Here is a 24629-nt window from a genome sequence, read left to right as displayed (position 1 = left end):
CAGAACCTGGGTTCAGAGGCTTTACAAAATGCCGGGTCTCCTCCTGACAGTCCTCTGGCTCCAGCTATTCCTTCTGATCCGGATGCCTCGCTCCAGGAAGTAAAGGTCGGAACAGTAGACTGGACAGTAGAGTGAGCAGGGAAGATGCCTGTCTCCTAAAAGATGACCCACAGATTCACTCTTGCTTCTCACCCCCAACACTTCTACACACCCCATATCATCATCATCATCAAAACAAAAGGAAATGGGAGCCTAATGTGTTAGCTTTTATTGAAGTCACTGGGCTCAAAGACGAACAATAGGATGGGAGTGGGTTTAAGTAGTGTATGGAAAGAGTTCAGAAACTCAAGCTGAGCATCCTGATGTGGGTGGAGGATTCCACACAAGAAAGGCAAGGGGTCTATTGTGCATTTGACTTTAGTTAGCGGCTTTCACCCTGAACACTGCTGTACTGGTCCCTCACAGCTCAGGGCCCATCGAGGTTCCATGGGCAGAGGAGAAGGTCCAAACTGAGATTAAAGAGGACTGGAAGGCCCTCAGGAGGTAGCCTTCCCTTTAGCTGGAACTCCCTTTCCTCTGGGATGGTTTGACGTGGGGCTTAGATGGAGACGCTGTTCTCAATGAGTGGAGGGTCCAAGTAGGCGTAGGGTAGCGCCAGGCTCTGGTTGCGCTCCCTGATGTCCTTTGAGATCTGTGCCAGGCAGTTCTGGAAGGCTGCAATGCTTTGCCGTGGGGCCTCCTCTGTGAAGTGTTCATCTGGGTAGGTGCCCAGAGGCCTCTGGGAGAAAATAGGTTGAGATGTTAGAAAGCTGTTCAAGATAAGATAGAGCATAATGAAGGTTCGAACATCAACAAATACAGCCAGGATGTTATTGAAAGACACAGTCAGTCACCGCCATGAAGAACAGGAGTACTTCAGATCACAACACCAACCCACTTTCCTACAGTGTGACTCTGAGTGAGAACGGCCCCCACAGGCTCACATATTTGCATGCTTGCCCTCCAGTTGATGGAACAGTTTGAGAAGGATTTGGAGGTGTGTCCTTGGAGGAGGTGTGTCACTGAGGTGGGTTTTGAGGTTTCAAAAGCCCATTCCATTCCAAGTTTTAAAACATCTCAAGTGGCAGGGGGTGTTGGCACACAACTTTAATCCCAGCACTCGGGAGGCAGAGGCAGGTGGATCTCTTGTTTGTTCGAGGTCAGGTTGGGCTACAAAGAGAGTTTCAGGACAGCCAGGGCTGTTATACAGAAAAACCCTGTCTTGAAAAACAAAGGAAAATAACAACAAAAACACCTTGACCTCTGTATGGATCAGCCATGAACTCTCAGGTACTGCCTCCAGGGCCATGCTCCCCCTCTGGAACCATGAGTCCCCAGGTAAATGTTTTCTTTTATAAGTTGCCTTGCTCACGGTGTTTTGTCACAACAATAGAAAAATAACCAAGACAGCCCCCAAGCACAGAAGCCCAGGCAGTGTAGAGCACAGACGGTGACTTGGGCCCTAGCCCATGTCGTCTGGAGTGCCTCGTCTGCTGGCAACCTTCCTCCTCCTGGCACTTATGACTCTGAAATCCAATTCCTGGATCTCAACAAGGGAGACTGAAGAAATGTTCAAGTCCAGCCCCTCCCAACCCTAGTGCCAGACCCACGCTTTAAACTCAGAACACAATCGCATTCACCACTCAACAGAGGTTAATAAACATATTCCAGAAAATAGATCCAAGACTACATCTGTCACCACACAGTTTTACTAAACCCAACCCCTGAGGACAATCAGCAGCCTGGTGCTGAGGTTCCTTTACAATTATCAGGCGTGATGAAACCTTTGCTATCTGTATATAATCACCATCACCGTAACATTGTCACGTTTGGCAACCCGGCCACCACAATCAGGGACTCTCACAGAGAACTTCAGCCGGTGCCATCCCGAGTTTAGGGCTGTCCTTCCACTGTGAGTGCCAAAATGCACAGGTCCAGTTCCTTAAACTTCATACAACACCAACAATACTGATGCTTCATCATTTCTTGTTAAATAGCAGCAGTAAAAGTGGGAATTATGCCGGGCAGTGGTGGCACACGTCTTTAATCCCAACACTTGAGAGGCAGAGGCAGGCGGATTTCTGAGTTCGAGGCCAGCCTGGTCTACAGAGTGAGTTCCAGGACAGCCAGGGCTACACGGAGAAACCCTGTCTCAAAAAACAAACAATCAAACAAAAAAGTGGGAATTATTTTCTTGTCCCTGATTTTAATGTGAAGACCTCTATTTATCATAAATACAGCGTTGTTTTTTTTTTTTTTTTAAAGATATACTTTAGGGCCAGGCATGGTGGCACATGGCTTCCCAGCTTTCAGGAGGCAGAGGCAGGTGGATCTCTGAGTTCGAGGCCAGTCTGGTCTACAACTCAGTTTCAGGGCAGTCAGGGATGTTGTACAGAAAAACTCTGTCCCAAAAACAAAACAAAACAAATACAAAAACAACCAACCAACCAAAAAAAAAAAAAAGATATGCTTTAATTAAAATTCTATCGGGGTGAGGGGTTTCATTTCAAACAGATTTTATTGGTGATGGCTATTTGCACTGATCAAGTTCATTTTCAACTGCGATGGGCTAATTATACAGTATGCTTCAGTACTGATGGAACAACCACTATCGCTGAACTTCATAAGGTGAACCAGCCTCTCATTCTTAGCGTAAACCAGACCTTGCCTGGACACATTACTGTTTACTACACAGTACTTACCTCTATTGGCTGATATATTTTTAAGATTGTTGAAGCTGAGTAGAGGAGTTTATAATTTCTTTTTTCTTTCTCTTTTTTTTTTTTATAAGTTTTTCGAGACAGGGTTTCTCTGTGTAGCCCTGGCTGTCCTGGAACTCACTCTGTAGACCAGGCTGGCCTCAAACTCAGAAATCCACCTGCCTCTGCCTCCCAAGTGCTGGGATTAAAGGTGTGCGCCACCACTGCCCAGCTATAATTTCATTTTCTTTTTTTTCTTTTTCTTTTTTTTTTTTTTTTTTGGTTTGGTTTGGTTTTTCGAGACAGGGTTTCTCTGTGTGGTCCTGGCTATCCTGGAACTCACTCTGTAGACCAGGCTAGCCTCGAACTCTCGAACTCAGAAATCCGCCTGCCTCTGCCTCCCAAGTGCTGGGATTAAAGTCATGCGCCACCACCGCCCAGCATAATTTCATTTTCTTAATAACAGTTGACACATAAATCCTTTATATGAACCGTCAGAACCACACAAACAATCCCTAAGATGGGTTCTTCTTTCAGATCCCCTTTGTAGATAAGGAAATTGAGGCTTAGCATGGCCAAATTAGAGATGTCACAAATATTAAGTGTAAAGCTGTGACTGGGCCCTCTAATGAGATCCATCTCCCTTAAGGTCATAGCCTCAGCTAGTTGGAGAACCAGGTTCCTATAATTAAGAAAGATTCTGCCTTTCCCTGTGCTTTCCAGAGGTTTGAAACACAAAGGAACTGGGCGTGGTGGCATTTTGCTTGCCTTAGACCCCAGGCCTGAGCATGTGACTACCTGTGCCAGCACACCTATCCCTTATGTATGGTTTTATATCTTCTAAAGCATTAGTTGTTTCTGTGTTTTTAGGAAACCATTCACTTCATCCCAGGTTTCTATACTTGTTTTCGTGAAACTGTAAGCAGTGTAACTTTCTCTATGAATTCCTTTTCCCATTCCTCGTGTGTACTTATGTTCTTTTATATATTTTTAATTAGAATTGCTGGGCTGGAGAGATGGTGCAGCTGTTGAAAGCCAGGCTCACAGCCAAAAGGTCAAGAATTGTTTATAATTTCTTTATATTACCACTCTTTTTTTCTTAACAGGATCTCACCCTGTAGCTCAGATTAGCCTAGAAGACACTATATAGCCCAGGCTGGCTACTTACTTGCTTTGTGTTACTTACTTATTTATTTGGGTTTTCCATGACAGAATTTCTCTGTGTAGTCCTGGCTATCCTGGAACTCAATATGTAGACCAGGCTGACCTCAAACTCAGAGCTCCATCTGCCCTCTGCTTCCCAAGTGCTGGGATTAGAGGTGTGGCCACCACTACCCGGCTACTTGTTTTGTATTTTAAGATGCTGTACTTTATATCTGACTCAATGAGTGAGACACAGATCAGATTCTCATAACTGACAGCTACTATTGTTGTTGAAAGTTTTCTGTCTTATGAGGAGGGAGCTTCCATATGATTATCCTCTTGTTCATTCATTCCTTGGGAACAGCAGGGAGTAGGGTCTAAGGATAAGTTCCTGTGGTCCCAGAGTAAAAGGTGGTAAGTTAAAACTTGCTAGGAAAGGGTCAAAGAGATGGACCAGTAAATAAAGGGGCTTGATGAGACCTGAGCTTGGTCTCCTGGGCTCTGGTGGTGGGAGAGCATTGACTCCTGAAAGTTGTCCTCTGATCTCCACACATTGCCCAAGCATGTGCACCCCACTCCCCAGTAAATAAATGCAGAATTGTAATTTTTAAAAACTTGCTAAGAAGGTTGGAGATACACTTCATGTTACAGTGCTTGCTTAAAATGCTTAAGTCCCTGGATTTAATCCATTTCACACACACACACACACACACACACACACACACACACACTGAACCAGGAACTGTGTGTGATACATGCCTATAATCTTGGTTTCTCTAAAGGTTGAACCCAGGAGTTCAAGACCAGCCTGGGAAAGATTTTGAGAAACTTATCTCAATAAACATTTTTAAAAGATTCATTTATGTTAATTTTATATGTATAAGTGGTTTTGCCTACATGTATATATGCATGTGTGTGTATATGTATGTATACCACAAACATGCTGTGCCCACAAAGGCCAGAAAGGATGTTGGATTCCCTGCAACTGGAGTTACAGCCAGCTGTTAACATCTCTATGGGTGTAGAAGCAAACCTGAGTCTGGAGGAGCAGAAAGGGTTCTAACTACTGAACCATCTCTCCAGGTCCTCAAAAATAAATAAATGACAGGTATTGTGACACACAACTTTAATCCCAGCACTAGGGAGGCAGAGTCAGGAGGATGTCTGTGAGTTAGACACCAGCCTGGCCTACCTACTTACTGAGCTCCAGAACAGCCAGAACTACATAATAAGACAAAAAACAAAAACAAAAACAAAAAACCAAGCAATAAAAATTTAAAGAAACGGGCAGTGGTGGCGCACACCTTTAATCCCAGCACTTGGGAGGCAGAGGCAGGCAGATTTCTGAGTTCGAGGCCAGCCTGGTCTACAGAGTGAGTTCCAGGACAGCCAGGGCTACCCAAAGAAACCCTGTCTTGAAAAACCAAAAAAGAAAAAAGAAAAAAGTTGCTAGAGAGAATTAAAAAGAGAAGAAATCTAGCACCAAAAAAGCCCCCAAAAATGTGAGAAATGGGGGATGCTCACAGGTGACACTTGACCCTGGCATGGGGCTGAGATCAAGAAGGCAGAGCCAAGTGTTGGGCTAATGGCCATGCTGGTAACTGGTGATTCAGTCACTGCTCACTTTAGCCTAGACTCCTTCCCTGTCTCATTTCCTCTCTCCAAATCTGTCCCTCTCAGCCACTGACACAGCCACAGGAACACCCTTGCTGGGACAAATTAAGTCCTGTCACTTCTAATGTAAAAGCCCTGAGTGGCCTCATTGTCCTCTGAATAACTACTATGCAGAGTCCTGCCTTGGTCTTCATCCAGCCCTGCCAAGTCACCCCGGTTCTCAATGACTCTGTGATATTCTCCCTTCCACTCCTGCTTGTTCCTTTGCCTAAAAACCAACCTTGTCCCTCCTCTGTCTGCAAACTCCTACTTGTCCTACAGGTTTCAGCTTGCATGTCACATCCTCCGTGAAACTTTCTTGGGTTCTCTGAGACCCGTGGAGGTGCCGGCAGGGCACTGGAACAGAGGCATCCTTGCCTCTGTTCCAGTAGGATAACAATATGCCTGGCTTCCCACCGATAGTGCTCAGGAAGTGGTTGACAATAGAAGGTAAACATAAGAGCACTTCCCATAACACACTGATATCCTCATTCAGTCACCTCTGTATCACATGAAGGTGTCATAAGTGGTGGTCCAGGTGATGGGGTCTCAGTCAACTTTATATACCTAGTATCAAGCACTATGCAGACGTGGGAGGAACCCCAGGTTTAATACACGGGTGAATTAACGAGTAGTTGATGGATGAATGCATGATTGGATGGATGGATGGATGGATGGATGGATGGACGGATGATTTGTAAATGACATAGATGTCATACCCAGACACTAAAGTGGCATTTGCTTCTTTCTATGTGTCTCCTTGGAGATCAAGTACCATTTCCTGTTAAGACAAAAAGACTTTCAAGGCAGCTGAGCAGTGGACATAAATCCCAGCCATTAGCATTCAACCCTCCTTCTCCAGATCAACTTCTTAACCGCACAGGCCCTGCAATGCCCAGCCTGTGTCCCACACCTCCACGCACATACCTGGTCCTTTGGCTCTTGGCTGACCAGCCAGAAGAGGAGAAGGTTGCTGCAGGTGGTGTTCACCTCTGGGAGGGTGTCTAGGTAACTCTTCATTGTCGTGTTGCCCTTGGTCTGAGGCGGAGGCTGCCTCATGGATGATGGGGCGTTGGGCATCCAGGCTCCAAAGTCATGCTGTGGAGACAACCCCGACACCCCAGCACCCTAGCTGGATGCTGTGGAGACAATCCTGACACCCCGGTACCCCAGCTGGATGCTGTAGAGATAACCCCGACACCCTGACACCCCAGCTGGATGTACCACCATCACCCCAGATCTCAAAGTTTAGAAATGAGGAGACTATGGAAAGTCCCAGGGGAGCCCCATAAGCCCATGTCACCCATTTGTCATTCCTACCCACTGTTTCATGAGTGGGCTGATTGAGTCACCGTGGAGGGAGGAGAACCCAGAGGAGAGGCAATCCTCAACAGAGGCCTTGGGCAGGCATGCTTCAAAAGCAACTTGATGCTGTATATAGCCAGCTCTTGCCAAGTTCAAGCTCCTGTTCCCAATATAAGCTCCCAAGAGTCGCCACTGTAACTCTGGATGCAGCCCCACCCAGGCTTCACTCAACAGCAGCCCTTCACCCCACCCAGTCACCACTCAATGCCGATAATAATCCCACCCCAACCCAGACCCACCCATTCGCTCAAGCAGAACCCTGACTTGAGTCTATTGCCAAGGCTAACACACCTTTGGAACCTAGCACGTTGGGTGGCCCAGTGCCCCTAGGCCTGCCCTCCCAAGCCTCACCTGCCCACTATTGACAGCAGCGTGCTGGGCGGAGCAGTTAAAGATGATTGCAGTGAGATACTTCACGAGCTCTCCTGGGGTGCACAGCCGGCTTGGGAAGCCTGGGTGTGGAGAGGAAAGGAAGAGGGTGTGGCTACGGATGGGAGGTGCTGGATTCCTGGGGGGTTCTCAGGGCAGGGGGCTCACTGCAAGGGGAGAAGGAAGGATTAAGGGCTAGACATGGGCTACAACCATCCTTAGACTAAAATTAGCGCTGGTATGGCCACCACCGAGGGCTGTGGTCTTTGAAGGAGATCAGGATCGGATTTGGTCGATAGACTAGAAAATTATGAAAAGCCAGCTCGCAACGGAGCCCGAGAGCCTGCACCAAGCCGCCCATCTCTGCCCTGAAAGGCACTTCCGTTGCTAGTTCCTCTCTAGCCCATAGTAGCATTAATGACTTAGTTCTGCTCATGTTACCGATATCCATGCAAGTCCACTAGCAAAGCATTCTCTGCTTAGCAGAAGCGACAACTGACCACAGAGCATGTTCCTCAACAGTGCTCAGTGGGGAAGGCAGAAGGAAAGATAGAAGGGAACCTAGAGGAGATGCACAGGACAGAAACCGGAGCTGGGGCTACATGGTCCTGGGAAGAGAAGGAGTTTCTCTGTATTGAGGGATAAGTGAGAGTTAAATAACCAGGAAGGATGACAGAGGCTAGATGCAGAGGTCACAGCGATGGAGTCTCGGATCTTTAGGGGGTTGCGGCAGGACTGCTGGACCTCAGGTGTTCACAGCTGATTGGATCCTACAGTGAGAGCTCATCTCAAAAACCCAAGCAACAACCAAAACAAGCAAACAAATGGAAAGGGCACCCAAGACAGGTGAAGGACTTTGCCACCAAGCCTGACAACCTGAGTTTGACCCCCTCACCCCATCCGGACATGTAAAAGGAGAGAAGCATCTCTTGCAAGTCATCCTCTGACCTCACATACACGCCATGGTGCATACGCCTTTTTGTTCACACATATATGCATGATACACATACACGCACAAAATAAATAAATACAATGGAAATAAAAATAAATAAAGTAATTTTAAAAAATAATTTAAAAAGAAAATGCAGAAGGGCTGATAACGAGGCTTCATTGGTGGCTTGTTTGTTTGTTTTTCCTAAATGTACATGAAGTCCTCAGTCTGCTCCTCAGCACAGCATAAACCCAGTGTTGGTGGCACATGGTTGTAATCCCAGCATTCCAGAGTGGAAACAGGAAGATCAGTTCAAGGTTATCCTTGGCTAATTATTGAGCCCAAGGCCAATCTGAGATATATGAGGCCCTGTCTTAAAATAAATAGATCAGTAAATAATCAGTAAGCAACAGAAGAGAGGCTGTCCAGCCTGGTCCTCCATCTTTCTACCACACTGACCTCACCCACGTTCATGGCTTTACTCATGGCTCTGATGAATGGAATCACAGACAAGTTTACTAAAGCAAGACAGAAGGATTGAACCAGTGATAGCTAAACCCAAGTGTGGGTCTTAAGTAGAAATTAAACATCCTTGTGGGGGTGGAAGATGGAGCATGGCTTTTGGTACTGAGGTAGGGGTTGTGCCTGGAACTGATCCCTCTCAGGTGTCAACTGTATTTTTTTTTTTAAGTCTATGTTGCTCTGGCTGTTGGCTCTATGTAGGCCAGGCCTCTCTAACTCAGAGATCTGCCTTCCCCTACCTCAGAAATGCTGGGAGTGAAGACCAGCCACCACCCTAGGCATGACAACTGTATTCTCTTGCTTGTTTTGAGACAGGGTTTCTCTGTGTAGCCCCGGCTGTCCTGTAACTCAATTTGTAGACCAGGCAGGCCTTGAACACACAGAGATCCTCCTGCCTCTGCCTCCAGAGTGCTGGGATTAAAGAAGTGGGCCACCCACCTCCCAGCTGACAACTGTACTCTTTGTCCAGTGACTCAGATCAAAAGTGGTGTTCTCGCCCCTCCTCTCCCCTCACGTCATACGTAACAGCAAACACTTCCAGACACTCACCTTTCCTGGCCACCATGTTTTCCACCACTATCCAGTCACCATCCTTTGTCCTGGGTGAGTCCTGTCATTTCTCCCTCTTTAGCTCCGTTTGTGGGGCTAAATCAGGGGTTGGAGGTGGGTACAGCACACACACACACACACACACACACACACACGCACTCATAAATCAAATGATGTTACCTTTCACTAGAACCTTCTAGAGAGTTCTCCTATCACTCACTTTACCAGCTCCTCTTTCTCTCCCATTTTTCTTCCCTTTACCTACTCTACTCTGGCTACACAGGGGGCCTTTGTAATAGTCCTCAAACACTCTGGTATGGCCAGACCTCAGGGCCTTTGCACTTAACCGTACCACTGCCTGAATATCTTGTCCCAATTATCCACACAACTGCTTCCCTCAACCCCTTCAGATCTCTACTCAAGCCCTAGCTCCCCAGAGTCTTCCTATGGCTACCTATATGAAATATTCTCCCTAATAAGCGTCTGGCTTCCTTCCTAGCAGTCACAGCCATCTGACATAGTTGCTGATCATCATCATCTCCCCCAAACCGTGTGAGGTTTCATTAAGAGCAGAAGTTTTGTCTATTTGTTCACTGCTGAACCCCGGCATCTAGAACGATACTTAACAGATACTACGAGCCTGTGATTGTCGATTGCGTGAAGTGAGATGAGACACTAAGATACAGGAGTGGTAGGGCTCGGGGCACACGGTAGGTGAGGGGCTTGGGAGGGGATTGAAGGTAAGGCTGCGGTAGGACAGCTGAGCAAGCATTTCTTCATGGTTTCTGAGGACTGTTGGGGAGTGACGCTGCAGGCTTAATGAGCGAGCAGCAAGAGGCTGGGAGAGGGAAGCAGAGGGAAAGCCTTGGGCACAATGCAGAATCAGAGTCTGGAACTGCGGTCCTGATGATGGGAAAGGCTGCAGACATTAGAGATTAACCATCCACGGGAAGACAAGCCAAAGAGTACTCAGATATTTAAAGCCAGACAGAGCAGGGGTGGGGGTGGGGGAGAGGCTGGGCCAGAGGGTCAGGCACTGGCCAGGCGTGGGTAGGGGATCCTTTGAACTTCCCATCCTAGCTGAATCTCTAAATCCAGATGTACATAAAGAAGAAATGCAAGAGTCAGGCCACGGGGACTTTTCTGTAACTTGTGGTGCTTATTCCCCTCCCCCCTTGAAATATGAAAGCCATAGTCCAATTGGCCCGTGAGTGAATGTGTTTTACCTTTAAATCAGAATCTAAAGTAAGGTTGTACTGGGTGGAAGAGTTGTTGTCGATCTGAAAAAATTGCTATAGTGTACAGACTCACAGACAAGCTTAATAAAGAGAGGAACTGACCAACAAGAGTTAAATCTCAATTTGAGTCTTAAACAGGAAACATGCGCCAAGAGAAAGAAACAGCCAAGATCCTGATTAACAGTGAGTTTGCAAAACACAGGAAAAGGTCACTCTTTAAAATATCCGAGAGACCTGGCTGTCATCACCTTAACCTAGAAACCACTCCTGGCCCTGTTAGTGTTGAGACAAGCTGACATCAGGTGCCTTTCAATATGATGCAAACAGGACACAGCATCACCTGAGAAACATTCTGAGAAAAATGTGCAACCCTCATACATTCCTCCCATTTTATAAAACCTACAACAGACAGGAACAAGATGGGCCACGTATGAGAAAACAATTAGGTAAAGTCAAAGGTGACACACTGAACGGCATAACCCTGGACTTTCCCATAACTCCATGTTATAAAAAGCAGGGGGCCAGGCATGGTGGCACATGCCTTTAGTCCTAACACTACGAAAGGAAGGGCAGGCAGATCTCCAAAAGTTTGTGGCCAGCCTGCTCTACATAGAGAATTCTAGGCCAGTAAAATATATAGCGAGACCTTGTCTTTTCTTTTTCGAGACAGGGTCTCTCTTCTGTGTAGCCCAGGCTGTCCTGGAACTCACTCAGTAGACCAGGCTAGCCTCGAACTCTCAAACTCAGAAATCCACCTGCCTCTGCCTCCCAAGTGCTGGGATTAAAGGCGTGCGCCACAACCGCCCGGCAGTGAGACCTTGTCAAAACAAACAAAAGACAAAAGTCAAAACAAACAATAACAAACTCCACAAAATGTTTAAGTTAAAAGAGTTTTTAAAGTTTAAATAAAATGTGGTCTTTGGTTGGCTCCTGTCCCAGTTGGATCAATGGAAGAAAACAGGGCACGATGGGGAAATGTGTAGATGGACAAAATATGAGGGTGATATTGATGAGTACTGACAATTTTGTTAAGTGCAGGGCTAAGTGTATACAGTCAGTGGTACAACACCTGCCTACCATGTAGGAAGCCCTGGGTTTGATCCTCAGAACTACAAAAGGTCATCCAAAGGGGACTGTGGGCTGGGTGTAGTGGCACATACCTTTAATTCCAGTACTCAGTATGGCACACAGACAGGCAGAACTCTGTATATTGAAAGCCTGGGCTAATCTGATCTACATATGAAGTTCCAGGCCAGCTAGGGCTACATAATAACACATTGTCTAAATGAAACAAATTCCTGAAATAAAAACAAAGGAGTAATCAAAAATGATAGGCCAGGGCTGGAGAGATGGCTCAGTGGTTAAGAGCACTGACTGCTCTTCTAGAGGTCCTGAGTTCAATTTCCAGCAACCACATGGTGGCTCACAACCATCTATAATGGGATCCAATGCCTTCTTCTGGTGTGTCTGAAGACATCAACAGTGTGCTCATATATATACTAAATAAATCTTTTTTTTAAAAAAAAGGTAGCCCAGAGAGATGGCTCAGTGGTTAAATGCACTGGTTGTTCTTCTAGAAATTTTGAGTTCAATCCCCAGCACCTATATGGTGGCTCATAACCACCCATAATGGGATCTGATGCCCTCTTCTGGCATGCAGGTGTACATGTGGATAGAGCATTCATACATAAAATAAATAAATCTTTTTTTTAATGGCAAAATATTGGCCATAGTAGAATCTAGTACGTAGATTATTTATGAAGATGTTTATTAGAGTACACTCTAGTATTCTGTATCTTTGAAACTGTGTCTTTGAATCTAAAAGATTTAAAAAGAAATACCAAGTCCCCTCTGGGTAAGACTGCAATAGCTGTTCTTTCTATTTGGAGATGACTTGAAACTAACCTCTTCCTTGAGTCTCCCCAGACAGAACTCCCCTGGGTGGCCACCAGAAGCAATCAGTTAACTAAAAGCCATCTCTCTACTGAGAAGTCCAGGATAAGGGAAATTAGCAGGTGGACATCTGAGCCTCGTTAACACAAGCAAAGACAGAAGGCTCCATGGGTAAAGGCACCTGACGCCCTGACCAGATGCCCTGAATTCAACCCCAGAAGCCATACTGGAGAGAACTGATCCTGTAAGTTTTCTTCTGACTTCCACACACGCACTGTTGTGATCTCAAACACACAAACCAAACAAACAAATAAAATGTAATTAAACGTTAAAAAAAATAGCCAGGCATGGTGGCATACGCCCTTAATCCCAACACTGGGGTGGCAGAAATAGGAGGATCTCAGACTTGGAGGCCAGCCTGGTCTACAAAACAAGTTCCAGGAAAGCCAGGGTTGTTACACAGAGAAACTCTGTCTCAAGAAAACAAAAACAAAACCCAAACAAACAACAAGGCAAAATAAACAAACAAACAAACAAATAAAAACATCTGATCATGTTGGTGCAAGCCTTTAAACAGAAAGAGAGAAAGAGACAGAGAGACAGACAGACAGAGATATAGAGACAGAGACAGACAGATCAAGACCTTTGGAAAAGTCAATGTTGAATTTCTAAACCTGGAAATGTACCATAGAAGAGTAACAGAAATAAGATTCCTTCCTTTAGGAAGGAATGTGGGATGTGTAAAGGAATCACAGAGCCAGGAGAGCCAAGAGTTAGGACCACCAGGGAGCAAGAGCTCAGTCCCCTGGGGCTGAGAGAGTACTGAGGAGGGAAGAGAGGTGTGGAACATCTGTTTGACACTGCATTTAAGGAACTGAGCTGAAAGAAGTCTGTCGCAGATAGGGGAGTGCTATGACTTAGGTGACTGAGCAGCATAAACCAGGAGCCAAGCAGCAGCAAGACCGATCACTCCATGAAGAAGCTCGTGACCACAGGAAGTGAAGAGAAATTAGTGGCTAGCAAGACTACCTAGCAAGATGATTACAAAAGCATGTAAGAAAAAGTTCTAGGCTCCGTTAAGGTCAGAGGTGGATCCCACCACATAGTACACAGCAGATAAACATACCTGAAGGTGGAGGAAACATAAGATCAAAGTTGAAAAGCAAGAGCTTCAGAAACAGTCCAGGCTGGTTTAGAATTCTGCCTTTAGCAGTTAAATAGGACAATAGCATGGACTTCAGAGTTGCTGTGCAATGGTAGATCTCTTGCTTAGTATGAGCAAGGCCTTGGATTCAATCCCCAGCACCATATTAAATTCAATTTAGTAGTACGGATTTCAGTAATAAGAAGTGATTCGTGGAGGAGAGGTAGGTGCTGTAGATAAAGACAGAGAGGGATACCTGAACTCTCCCGACCGAGGAACGCCTGAGCAAAAATCTCACCCACCCAGGCCTGCAGTTCAGAGTCTTGCTGTACAGACGCATCGCTGGGATAATAGTAACTCACGATCTCTGAGACAAACCTGCAAGAAAAAAATGCTGGTGTCCCTGGAATGAGCCTGGGCCTGGGCAGGGCCCGTGTTGAGGTCCACAACACTCAGGATAGGGAGAAGCAGACCACCAAAGTCCCCAAAGACAGAAGGTGACTCCAGCAGGACACACAGATCTGGCTGGACCACTGCCTAGGCTTCTCGCAAGTACCCCCCCCCCCCCCAAATCAAGGAAGTTTTGGGCCTCCTTTCTGGGAGGTAATGAAGAGGAGAGTCTACTTGTTCTGTTCCCTCCCTATTCAGCAGGCGGGAGGAAGAATCCCTGCCTGCCTCAACAAGCCCAGGTTCTCTGACTCCTCTGGACAAGATGCCCCTTCCCTTCTTTATTGCAACTTGTCTCCTGCTATCTCACAGGAAACCTGTCAGCCAGTTCCTATTCTTGGGAGTTTCTCATACTGGACGGACTGAGAACACCCTAGAAACTCTGGCCTCAAGAGCTCCAACTGACATGAAAACAGGAGCCCACGATGCACCTTGGGCCCGGAGACCTTGGTGGCTGGAAAGACCTTAGGGTCCCCACACCTCTCAATAGCCGCCCAGATCTTCAGGCCGTCGTCTCGGTAGTGGTAGTTGGGAATGGTCAGGACTCCACGAGCCCGTAGGCTATCCGGAAGGCAGAAATCCGTGTAGGTGAAGTGGGCCAGCCCTGTGCTCATGAGGTAGATGAGACCGCGCCTACCGATGGACGTGACCTGGGGACACAGGACACAGCTGGGCTTCTCAAACTGGCTCACACCCTACCCATAATGCCTGGAGACCAACTGACACTAATGGATCAGCTAAGGTAGGGGCGTATGCGATTTATCAAGCAGTCAAGGATCACAGGCCGGCCTAACGCCGGCTGCGCAGACTGGAAGTCTACAGAGTGCATAGGAGGGGACCTTGAATGACAATGTAGGGGGAGAAAAGATCTTTGCATCAGCTGGGAGCAGTGCTGGGCTAAGGCCGCCTTGCCCATAAAACCTACTTTTGAGGGGGTGGGACTGACCAACTGGGTCAAGGCTTAGGGGAGGGGCAAACAGAAGACTGGCCAAGAGGCGTGGTTTACGGGAAGAGGCAGAGGAGGATTTCACAAGGGTCTGGGGAGCAAGAGCATACTTTGTGGGCGGGGCAAGCATACTTGGGGGCGGGGCCTTATGGCCGTGGCGGGGAGGCTGCACCTTGTCCACGAGGCCTTCTGGGTTGAGCAGCGTGGCCCTTGCGATGGTGTTCACTTGCAGCGTGTAGCGAGTGTGAGGAAGCAGGAGCTGCGAGAGGAACAAGGTCACGTGAGCCGAAGGTCAGGGAAGGCCCGCAGGCCCTGCTCCCTTTAGTCTCAACCCAGCGTCCCCCGGACCTTGTAGACTGGATGACAGAGCGGCAGCTGACGCAGTGTAGCCATGGAGAAGGCCTCGCATAGCAAATGCGTGCACAGAAAATGCGTGTTGTTCTCATGCACCAAAAACTCAGAGTTGCGCACCCACGTCTTGGCCAGCAGCCAGTCCAACTCGCAGTCAGTGGGCAGAAAGATGGGGCTCTCTGGCCCTGGTGTCTGGCTGAGCTGCGTGCGGGAGTAGTAAGAGGTGTGGCTCAAGCCTGTTAGCCTGAGGCTCCACCCCCTTAAGTCTCACCCCCAGGCTCACCTGGATTGCCAACGGCAGCAGCACCCCCTGTGGGTTGAGCCACAACAGGCAGAGCGGAGCTGTTACGTACTGTTGGCGACCATTTAGACAATGGACTGGGGCCTCCGCCAGGATCCAGTAGTCGGCTAGGAAGATGTGCCCCCTCTGGAGAAGACACAAAGAGACTTAACAAGCCCTCTCCTCCCTGTGCCCCTCTCTGCCTTTTCTCTCTGCTCTTTGCAACAAGGAGGAGTTGAGGTTCCCCAGTTCGAGATTCAGTAGTTCTTGCTACCTGCCACTAATGGCCAACGCTAGGTACCGCACCCTTCCCAGAATGTCCGGAATGAGGTCTAGTTGAGTCTGTCAATGTGTAATCCCTCACCTGGCCTCTAGGATTGGACAAGGCAATTTCCTCTGCTCCTCCCACCAATACCTTGTCAGCCCTACTCCCTAAGCTTAGACGGACTCCCCTCCTAAGATATGACCTCAGCGTATTCAACAACAGCAAAACCAATACATAATGAATTTACCAACCACAGCCCCAGCTTTGGAGAATGTTTGAGGACTTGGCTGTCACAGAGGGGACTAGGTTGTCATCTACTCCACATCCTCGGAGCTACTAGACCTTTGTAATTGTTCTTGCTACACCGGCCAATCTTGGGTTGGCCTGTCCTAACGCAACCCTCTTTAGCTTTAACACTGGGGATCTCCAAGACCCTAAAACAGGCCTTAGACTACCCCAAGTCCCACCTGGCCCTCCTCCATATCTGTTTTTGAAAGATTGGCAGGCCTGCCCTGTGGATGGGGCCCACAAACCTGGACCATTCCATCGTCACATATAGCCGTGATCCACAAGGCTAGCCCGCCTGCCTCCCTCCTGTGACCACTGCCGAGGTCCTCACCCACCTCTAGCTCTGTTTCTAGGCAGGTGCCTGGTCCCAGCAAAGGCGCCACCATGTTATTGGTGACGGGCAGCTTGCTGGGCAAGCTGGAGAGGCAATGGAGCATGACGGGGTTGACACCATTCAGGTACTGGTACCCAAAGAAGCTGTCCTCACACCAGTGCTCAGTGACGTACTCTGGGTAGAGAGGGGTGGCAAGAGAGGAAACCAGTAGGTCTGGCAAGTGCTCTCTAAACTCTGGTCCTGCCCAGCCCTTTTTCCCCCTTTATGGCTTCAGTTTTTCTCCCAGCACCAATACAAGGTGGATGTAACTACATTTTCAGTTGAATGCCAGACACAGACATCGAGGCACTTGATTGGCAGTGCTGGGATCAGAACCAAATTCTTTCTGATCCCAAATCCCAGAACATCTGGTATAGGAGTAAGAAAGGAGTCAAGTGGCCCTGACCAAAAATCAAGACTTCTTAAATGACCACAAGTCTCTTCTGGGTAAGTAGAATGTCTCTCTATCCTCTCCCATTCCTGTCTGAGGAGATTCCTGGATTCCTGAAGGAAATCTGAAAGATGCTACTGGTGACACCAGGAGCCCATCCCACTGGAATCCAGCAGCTGGCATAAACATGAGATACAGCGAGAGACCCGCAAGCCCTGCCTGGCTTCGCACACCTGTAGTGAAGGTCTTATGGCACCAGAAGATATTCCGGATGTCATCCAGCCTCTTCCAGGAGCCCTTGCGGTCTAGCAGACCTCGGATCTTCATGCCCAAGGACCTGAGGGACAGAAGAAGGTGAGAGCTGGGGGGGGGGGAGGAGTAAGAGTCACTGTGCTCTAGGCTGGAGAGAATCAACCGGTTCATTTCCCAAGTAAAAGTGCCTAACGACCCACATGGGAGAAAAGCCTAGCACTAGGGTGAAGCCCTGCAGAGTTCAGGGTCCTGCTTCAGCATGTCCCTGGGTTTCGTGTGAGCAAAAGCAGTACCCGCCTCCCTGAAGTTTTGACCTGCTGTCTTCAAGCTTCTAAGACTCTCTTAGACCTTCACTGGATCTTTTCTTTTCTTTTTTTCTTTTCTCTTTTTTTTTTTTTTTTTTTGAGACAGGGTTTCTCTGTGTAGCCCTGGCTGTCCTGGAACTCACTCTGTAGATCAGGCTGGCCTTGAACTCAGAAATCCACCTCCCTCTGCCTACCAACTGCTGGGACTAAAGGCATGTGCCACCACTGACCGGCCAGTGGCTCTTTTCTGCCTATAAGACAAAGCCCCGGCTGCCAAGCGCGGCTCGGTCACGATGCACCCCTCCAGCAGCTCCCGACAACCTTTGCAGTGTTTTCTCCCACCCCTATATACCAACCAAACACAATCAATAACGTGCTGTGTTCGATCCTGGACTGGTGAAAGTGGGGTTGGCAAGCTGGGGCATGTGCTTCTTCCTCCTGTAGATGCCTATACTGCCTGGTTTTTATTTTTCACCCATGAGCATCAGAGATAAAAAAAAAAAAAAAAAAAAAAAGTCTTGAAATAAGCTTGGCATTCCCCTACTTCCAGGGCTCCATCATTCAAACCAAGTCTCTGCTGGAAAGCTGTTTACTACCATAGGTCAGTCTGGTCCTCTAGGTGCAACTCAGACACCAGTTCCTTGCCTGACTCCCCTAAAGCCCATGCCTCAGAGCATTCACAACCCCCTGGGTGTCATTATAACCCTGTCCATCTATGACTTCCTATTCTACCGTGAGCTCCTTAGGGAAAGGGCTTGGCTCTCTGTATCCCGACACGCCCATCTCCTCGAAAGCACTCACCAAATGGGCTGAACTAAAGGAAGAGGAATGGAGTTCAGAACAGGTAGGTTTGTAGCAAGGGGACACTAAGGCACCTAGCTATGTGACGATGCCAATGTGCTCTGAAGAGTGTGGGCAGCTGAGGAAGGCAGAGGGTGGGGTGGACTCATGACCTTCCAGGCCCAAGGTCAGGGTCACCATGCTCACAAAGTGTTTGCTCGCTTACTGCACAAACATCTGTTGAGTGTTTTCTAGGCACAACCCAGGAGATAGAAAAACAAAACAAACAACTGCAGAGCTAAGCCTAGTAACACAAACCTGTGTGGTCCTAGTTAACTCAGCGGACTTAGGAAGATCACACGTTTAACTCTGCCTGCCTGAGTTACAGAGAAAAACTGGAAGAGCTACGTCATGAAGGCAGAGGCTGAAGAGGCAAATAAGAAGAGACTCTTTCCCTTTCCAAGGGCCTGCCACAAATGTCCTTCACAACACACCCTGGTCACTAAGACCGGGCCTGCTTCCCTCTGACCTTACTCAGAGCCCCCTGCTGGTGACTCCACCTTACTCAGAGCCCCCTGCTGGCAACTCCACTCTTGCTTAGACCTTCACATCCTTCTTGGACTCACCCCTGGCTTCCTCTACCTTCCCAGATGGCCCCACCACAGTCCTGCCTGGATTCCATAATATATCCTTGTCTTGAAGCCTGAGCCACTTGTGGCTGCTTCACCCTCTGCCCATCCCAGACAATCCTTCACGCCCACCCACCCACATCCATGCCCTCTTCCACTCGTCTTTTTCTGAAAGGATTATTTTAGACACACATGTGTGGGAAATGAAGACCCGAAGTTTCACCTCTCCTCCTTTGGACTTCCATGTTTGACTCCAGGTGAGTGGGTGAGTCTTTTCATAGAACCCTTGGCTCACTGGACCCACCCTGGACTCAGCAGTCACTTGCTGTTCTCTCCCTTTTCCCACCCAGGCTTATTCCAATCTTGCCCTTCTACCTAAGAGACACATCCTAAACACCACTGGCCTCTGTCTTCTTTGTGTATCTGGAGGCAACTGGACTCCTCCCTTGAGTGATATCAGAATTAAAATCCTAGCTGATAATGCCTTCCCTGACAACTCTTAATTATACACAGGTATCCTCTGTAATCCCATGGATTCCTTCCACCAAGAGGCACCTCCTTGAAGGGATTGTCTGTGTGGAGATTGTGTGCTAAGATTATCTCACTGGCTTTTCCTTTAAACCTATGGTGTGTGTGTTTGGGGGGGGGGGAGAGATGGCTCCGTGACTAAGAGAGCACTAGCTTCTCTCAAGGAACCTGGGCTCAATACCATTATCCACAAGGGGCAGCTCACAACCTCCTATAACCGATCTGATGCCATCTTCTGGCTTCCATAGGCACCTGTGTGCTCATGCACACACAAACATTTAAAATAATAATAAAAACATTTAAAATAATAATAAAAATAAAAATGTAAAACTTATGATGTGCCAGGCGGTGGTGGCGCATGCCTTTAATCCCAGCACTTGGGAGGCAGAGGCAGGCGGATTTCTGAGTTTGAGAGTTCGAGGCTAGCCTGGTCTACAGAGTGAGTTCCAGGACAGCCAGGGCTACACAGAGAAACCCTGTCTTGAAAAAAAAAAAACAAAAAAATAAAACACAAAACAAACAAACAAACAAACAAAAACCTTGTGATGTCTGGGTGAGTGGGTCATTTTACCCTCTGGGCAATTATCCAGAGACTATGTAAGAATTAAGGTTATGCTAGGCAGAGCATGGTAGCTCAGGCCTTTAATCCCAGGCAGAAGCAAGTAGATCTCTGTGATTTTGAGGCCAGCCTGGTCTACATAGTGAATTCCAGGACATCCAGGGCTATGTAGAGAGACCCTGTCTCAAAAAAAAAAAAAAAAAAAAAAAAAAGGAAAGAAACAACGACAAAAAATTAAGGTTAAACAATTAAGGTTAAACATCCAGAAAGTATGGGCTTTGGAGTTGAACCTGAGATGTCCTGGCCTCACCTCCTCAAGACTTAAGGAGAAAGACTATCCTACTTCATATGGTCCCTGGAACCATACCCTGAAGAAGAGAGAGATGAAGGCCAAAGCAAAGGGAGGCTGGGAGGAAGGAAGGGAGGAATGTGAAGATCTGTGGGGAAATGAGGACAGAGAGAAGGGCTGGGACTGTCCTGTGAGGTGCCCATTGTATGGATGGGAAAGATGGGGCCAAGAGCAGAGGCGCGGGGGAAACTACAGGCTCACGCAGGAAGGGCGTTGAAGATCAGCGAGGCCGTCTTGGTAGCTGAGTAGCGAATATTGGGCTCCATGTGCAGCAGAGATGGGATGTCAATTTTCATAGGAAAGCCAGGCAGGTACCGGTTCCCAGAGCTGAGGAGAGGCAGGCAGAGAGTTTAGAATTAGTCAGTGAACCTGTAGCCTGTCCCCCTTAATTCCCTTTCTCAGACTTGTCCCCAAATTTTCTAGGTCCTTCTCTTACTCTTATCTCAATCCTGCCCTTTCTGCACAAACCAGAAGGAACTTCTTTCCCTCTCTGCTAACCAGGTCAGGACCATCACCACTGGTCCCTCTCCTGAGAGGTGAATAGTACTTGATAAGGACTCTGATACCTCCCTCCATGCTGCCAGCATCCATCTCAACAGTGCGTCTACATCCCTCCCCTCCACCTCATTCCCAAGTCGTAGGTTCTCACTTATCATCCTGATCTGCACAAGGTGCTGTCTTGGTCAAGGCAAATTTCTTATCTGACTCCATCTCCTCAAAGCTGCTGACATCCACCATTCTCGGGAAACCAGGGGCATAGATCTTCCAGCTGCCAAGGGAAGAGGCAGAAGCAATAGGTTAATCCTGGGATATATGGAATCCTTTACTTCTAAAACTATGACTTCAGGTGACTACTGCTGCTTTCTGCTTCCTGTATTTGTGACAAAGAATTGAATTTTCTCTGTGAAGGCACGGGGCTTCAGATAGGGAGTGGAACATAGGATCTTGTGTGTGCTAAGCACACACTGCACTGTTGAACCAGAACCACGTCCCTAAGCCTCAGAGTAGTACTTAGGGAATGACATAAATTCCAGCACTGATTCAGAGATGGGCTTATATTATGATTAAGGCAAACCGAGCTTGGTGACACACACCTGAAATCCCAACAATTTGAAGGTTGACATAGGCCAACCTGGGCTACAGAGTAAGTGTTCCCAATCCCAACCCCTGCCAAAAAAGTATAATGAGTTTGAGGGTTCACCAAGATTGGTAAATACTAGTACTGTTTCCAATATGGGGATCTGGTTTCCATTGGGGCAGTCAGAGGCTGAGAATGGTTAACTGATGGTCTTCAATAAGTGTTGGATTTGGGTTTTTATGAGAGTGTTCAAGGGATTGAACTTGGGGCCTTAGAGAATGCTAGGCAAGTTCTCTACTCCTGAGCCACAGCTCCATTCCCCGCTGAAGACACTGTTAATATTGGTATTCTGGGTCCAGACTCAGGATCACTGTCAGAGTGAAGTTTAAATGATGATCCTGATCTGAATTGGGTTCCCAAGGCTTTAACTGATGTCAGATTTAGAACAATCTGAATAAGGCTAAAGTTAGAATAAGAATGGGGCAAAGAGTCCAATCAGGCTGCCCTCACCGGTAGCATTCCTGGCGGGCTTGGAGTTCCCGCTTCCTGTGATCCAGAAGGATGGGAAGAGAATCCTGACAGATGGTTCTTGCTGTAGGGAATGAAAACCACTCTTTATCTGAATCTCTTTTCAAACAGTACTTCCTCCTGCTGAGCCCCCTAACTCTTGAGCACTATCGCTGCTAACTCCACCTGCTGAGGAATGCCTATATACCCTTTGTTCATCCATCATGATGGGAAACTGTAACAGTGTATCAAGTCATAGCTGCGTTCCCAACCATTCATGTTGTCTCCTTTCCAGATGATACACTCCTTGAGGATTCCAGTCATGTCACACTCATTGTCTGTCCTTCCAGAGTCTAGCTCGGTGCCTGGCTATGCTCTAGTACCCATAGCATACACTTGGTAACTACTGGATCAAGACATCTCAATAAAGCCATCATGTGCTCTGATGATGAGTGGAGATTGATAGTAACGTCTGTGAATAGTTGATTCCAAACTGTGGAGTGATGTTCACTTGCCTCACTCTAACACAGACCCCCATCTCTCATCTCTGAGACTTATCATAACCCACAACGCATGCACACGCACACACAGAGGCACACACATACACACACGCAACCCCAGTGTTAGATCTGTGGAACAAACAGTTCTGGAGGCAAGAAAGGGCTCACACCAATATCCTTGAAATCCAAAATTCAACAGGAGAGCCTAACTTACTTCCTAGACACTTTGTCCCTACCAGAAAAGCTAGAAAAAAGGAAGGCACGGGGTCTTTGCAGATTAATTCTCTAAATACCCATGGCTTTTCCACACCTGTTGAAATCTAGCTTGTACCTTCATTCCTTTCTGAGTTCCAGATGATCATATTCTGGAGACATGCAGAGGAATACCATGGGATATCAGCTGTTTGCTATGTAAGTGTGAGACTGTCTGTATGTGCCTGTGTGTGCCTGTGTGTGTGTGTGTGTCTGTCTGTCTGTCTGTCTGTGTGTGCCTGTCTCTGTATGTCTGTGTGCCTGTGTGTGTGTGTCTGTCTATGTGTTCCTGTCTGTGTGTGTCTGTGTGCCTGTGTGTGTGTGCCTGTCTGTGTGCCCCTGTGTGTGTCTATCTGTGTGTGTCTGTCTATGTGTGCCTGTGTGTGTCTGTCTGTGTGTGTTTGTCTGTGTGTGCCTGTGTGTGTCTGTCTGTATGCCCCTGTGTGTGTGTATCTGTGTGTGTCTGTCTACGTGTGCCTGTCTGTGTGTACCTGTCTTTGTGAGCATGTCTGTGGGTACCTCCAAAGCAACCCAGGAAGTTCTTGCATATCAGGGATTTAGCAATGCTCTTTACCAGACACTATCTCTTTGGGATCTCAGCATTCCTAACCCCAGTCACATTCCCTCCCCACCGAGTTCTGTAAGACTCCATTCCTAACCCCATAAGAAGCCTCTGCAGTTCTGCACAGTCTCTGACCCTTGCCCACCTGTTCCTGGCCGCAGCTCCACAGTGCAGTAGCCATCAATCCATTGATAGCAGGGAAAGTGAACCGCAGAGCCATCTGGGGCAGTGACACAGATGCGACTGCAGTACCAAGGGTCCTTACAGAAGAAAGCAAAGCGCTCCTTGTGTAAGCGCAACAGCAGGATCTCACCCAGCTCTGCTGCACAGCGCACCTTGTACTTCTGAACCTGGTGTGATGGGGGCACAAATGAGACGTGAGCGGCTTGGAGCTACCCAGGCCGTCTTTGCACTGTGAGATGTGCATCAACACCTCCACCTATTCTCGAATACAAGCCTGAGCAGTTGTTGATCCGTGTGGCTCCTTTGTGTGGAGAGAAAGAGCCTGTCTTCATCCAGATAGAAGCAGGCACCATGCTCAGTGCCTGAATAAATATTTGCAGGGGTTCATTCCCTCACTGGCCAGTAGTTCACTTTTAGGTAGGGTCATTAGCAAACTAAACTAAGGAGGGTTGACAAAGCAGACCCCTTCCAAACAACAGGAAACTCATAATCTGATCAGAGGAATCAATTTGGTCAAAGCCTAGTGTCAATTAGGGGAGGACCAAAGCCAGGCAGTGGTGGCCTTTAATCCCAGCACTCAGGAGGCAAAGCCAGTCAGATCACTGAGTTCGAAGCCAGCCTGGTCTACAGAGAGAGTTCCAGGACAGCCAGGGCTACACAGAGAAACCCTGTCTAGAAAAACCACAGAAAATAATAACAGTAACAACAATAAGGAAAGGAGAAGCCAGGAAGTCAGGGCAAGTCCCCAGAGTCCATTCCCAGTGCCCTTTCTTCTCCACAGTCCTGTCTCAGAACAGTCAGTATGGTTTATCACCACCCAAAAAGCAGGGATGACAAAGAAAATGGGCACAGGTGATATAGTAGGCATCCTAGGTTCATCAGGACTTGATGAATCCAACAAGAATAATCCTCACTTCCTTCAGGTTCCCCGTAAATTCTGTTCCCTAGAGGTTCCCCATCTCTCCTCTGTACTCACCGATCCAGAGGCGAAGTCCCTGCCTACACGATCCAGCTTCTGCTTAGGGCTTTCACCACAGGTGCCTACCAATGTAGCATAGATATTATCCATTGTGCCAGCCTTCAGGTAGGAACCAGTAGTCACACACAGGCGATATACTGCCATGATTGGTCCCAATAACCCCAAAACAGTAGTTGGCCTAGAGAAGGTGAGCTACAGGTAACAGAGTGTCGGCTCCTGGGCAGGAGGCTGGGGGTTGGGGAAGGGTGGGCCTGAGGAAGGATCCAGCTCTAGGATGTTC

At 47.8% G+C, this 24629-nt stretch overlaps 1 protein-coding gene across 1 annotated transcript; it reads right to left on the bottom strand.

The window, feature by feature from the left end:
* Positions 1-245: 245 nt before the first annotated feature.
* On the bottom strand, positions 246-24514 carry Aloxe3 (arachidonate lipoxygenase 3). Its single transcript, XM_028780143.1, has 15 exons — positions 24347-24514; positions 23333-23537; positions 21877-21958; positions 20938-21057; positions 20490-20615; positions 17120-17223; positions 16458-16630; positions 15573-15716; positions 15287-15490; positions 15111-15197; positions 14473-14642; positions 13802-13923; positions 7251-7351; positions 6462-6632; positions 246-778 (listed from the first exon to the last, which is right to left on the bottom strand). The coding sequence occupies exons 1-15, from the start codon at positions 24491-24493 to the stop codon at positions 599-601; spliced, it is 2136 nt and encodes a 711-aa protein (XP_028635976.1). The 5' UTR covers positions 24494-24514; the 3' UTR covers positions 246-598.
* Positions 24515-24629: the final 115 nt, after the last annotated feature.

The sequence above is a fragment of the Grammomys surdaster genome, unplaced genomic scaffold (genome assembly GCF_004785775.1).
Source record: "Grammomys surdaster isolate TR1022 unplaced genomic scaffold, NIH_TR_1.0 364, whole genome shotgun sequence".
Taxonomy (NCBI): Eukaryota; Metazoa; Chordata; class Mammalia; order Rodentia; family Muridae; genus Grammomys; species Grammomys surdaster.
This window is presented reverse-complemented; position numbering and strand designations above follow the sequence as displayed.

Excerpts from the sequence above, each read along its gene's own strand:
- Aloxe3 (XM_028780143.1), bottom strand. The coding sequence starts at position 24,493 with ATGGCAGTATATCGCCTGTGTGTGACTACTGGTTCCTACCTGAAGGCT. Across the intron at positions 15,198-15,286 it reads TCTGTCATCCAGTCTACAAG|CTCCTGCTTCCTCACACTCG; the intron begins GTCCGGGGGACG and ends TTCCTCTCGCAG. Across the intron at positions 14,643-15,110 it reads CAGAAGGCCTCGTGGACAAG|GTCACGTCCATCGGTAGGCG; the intron begins GTGCAGCCTCCC and ends CTGTGTCCCCAG.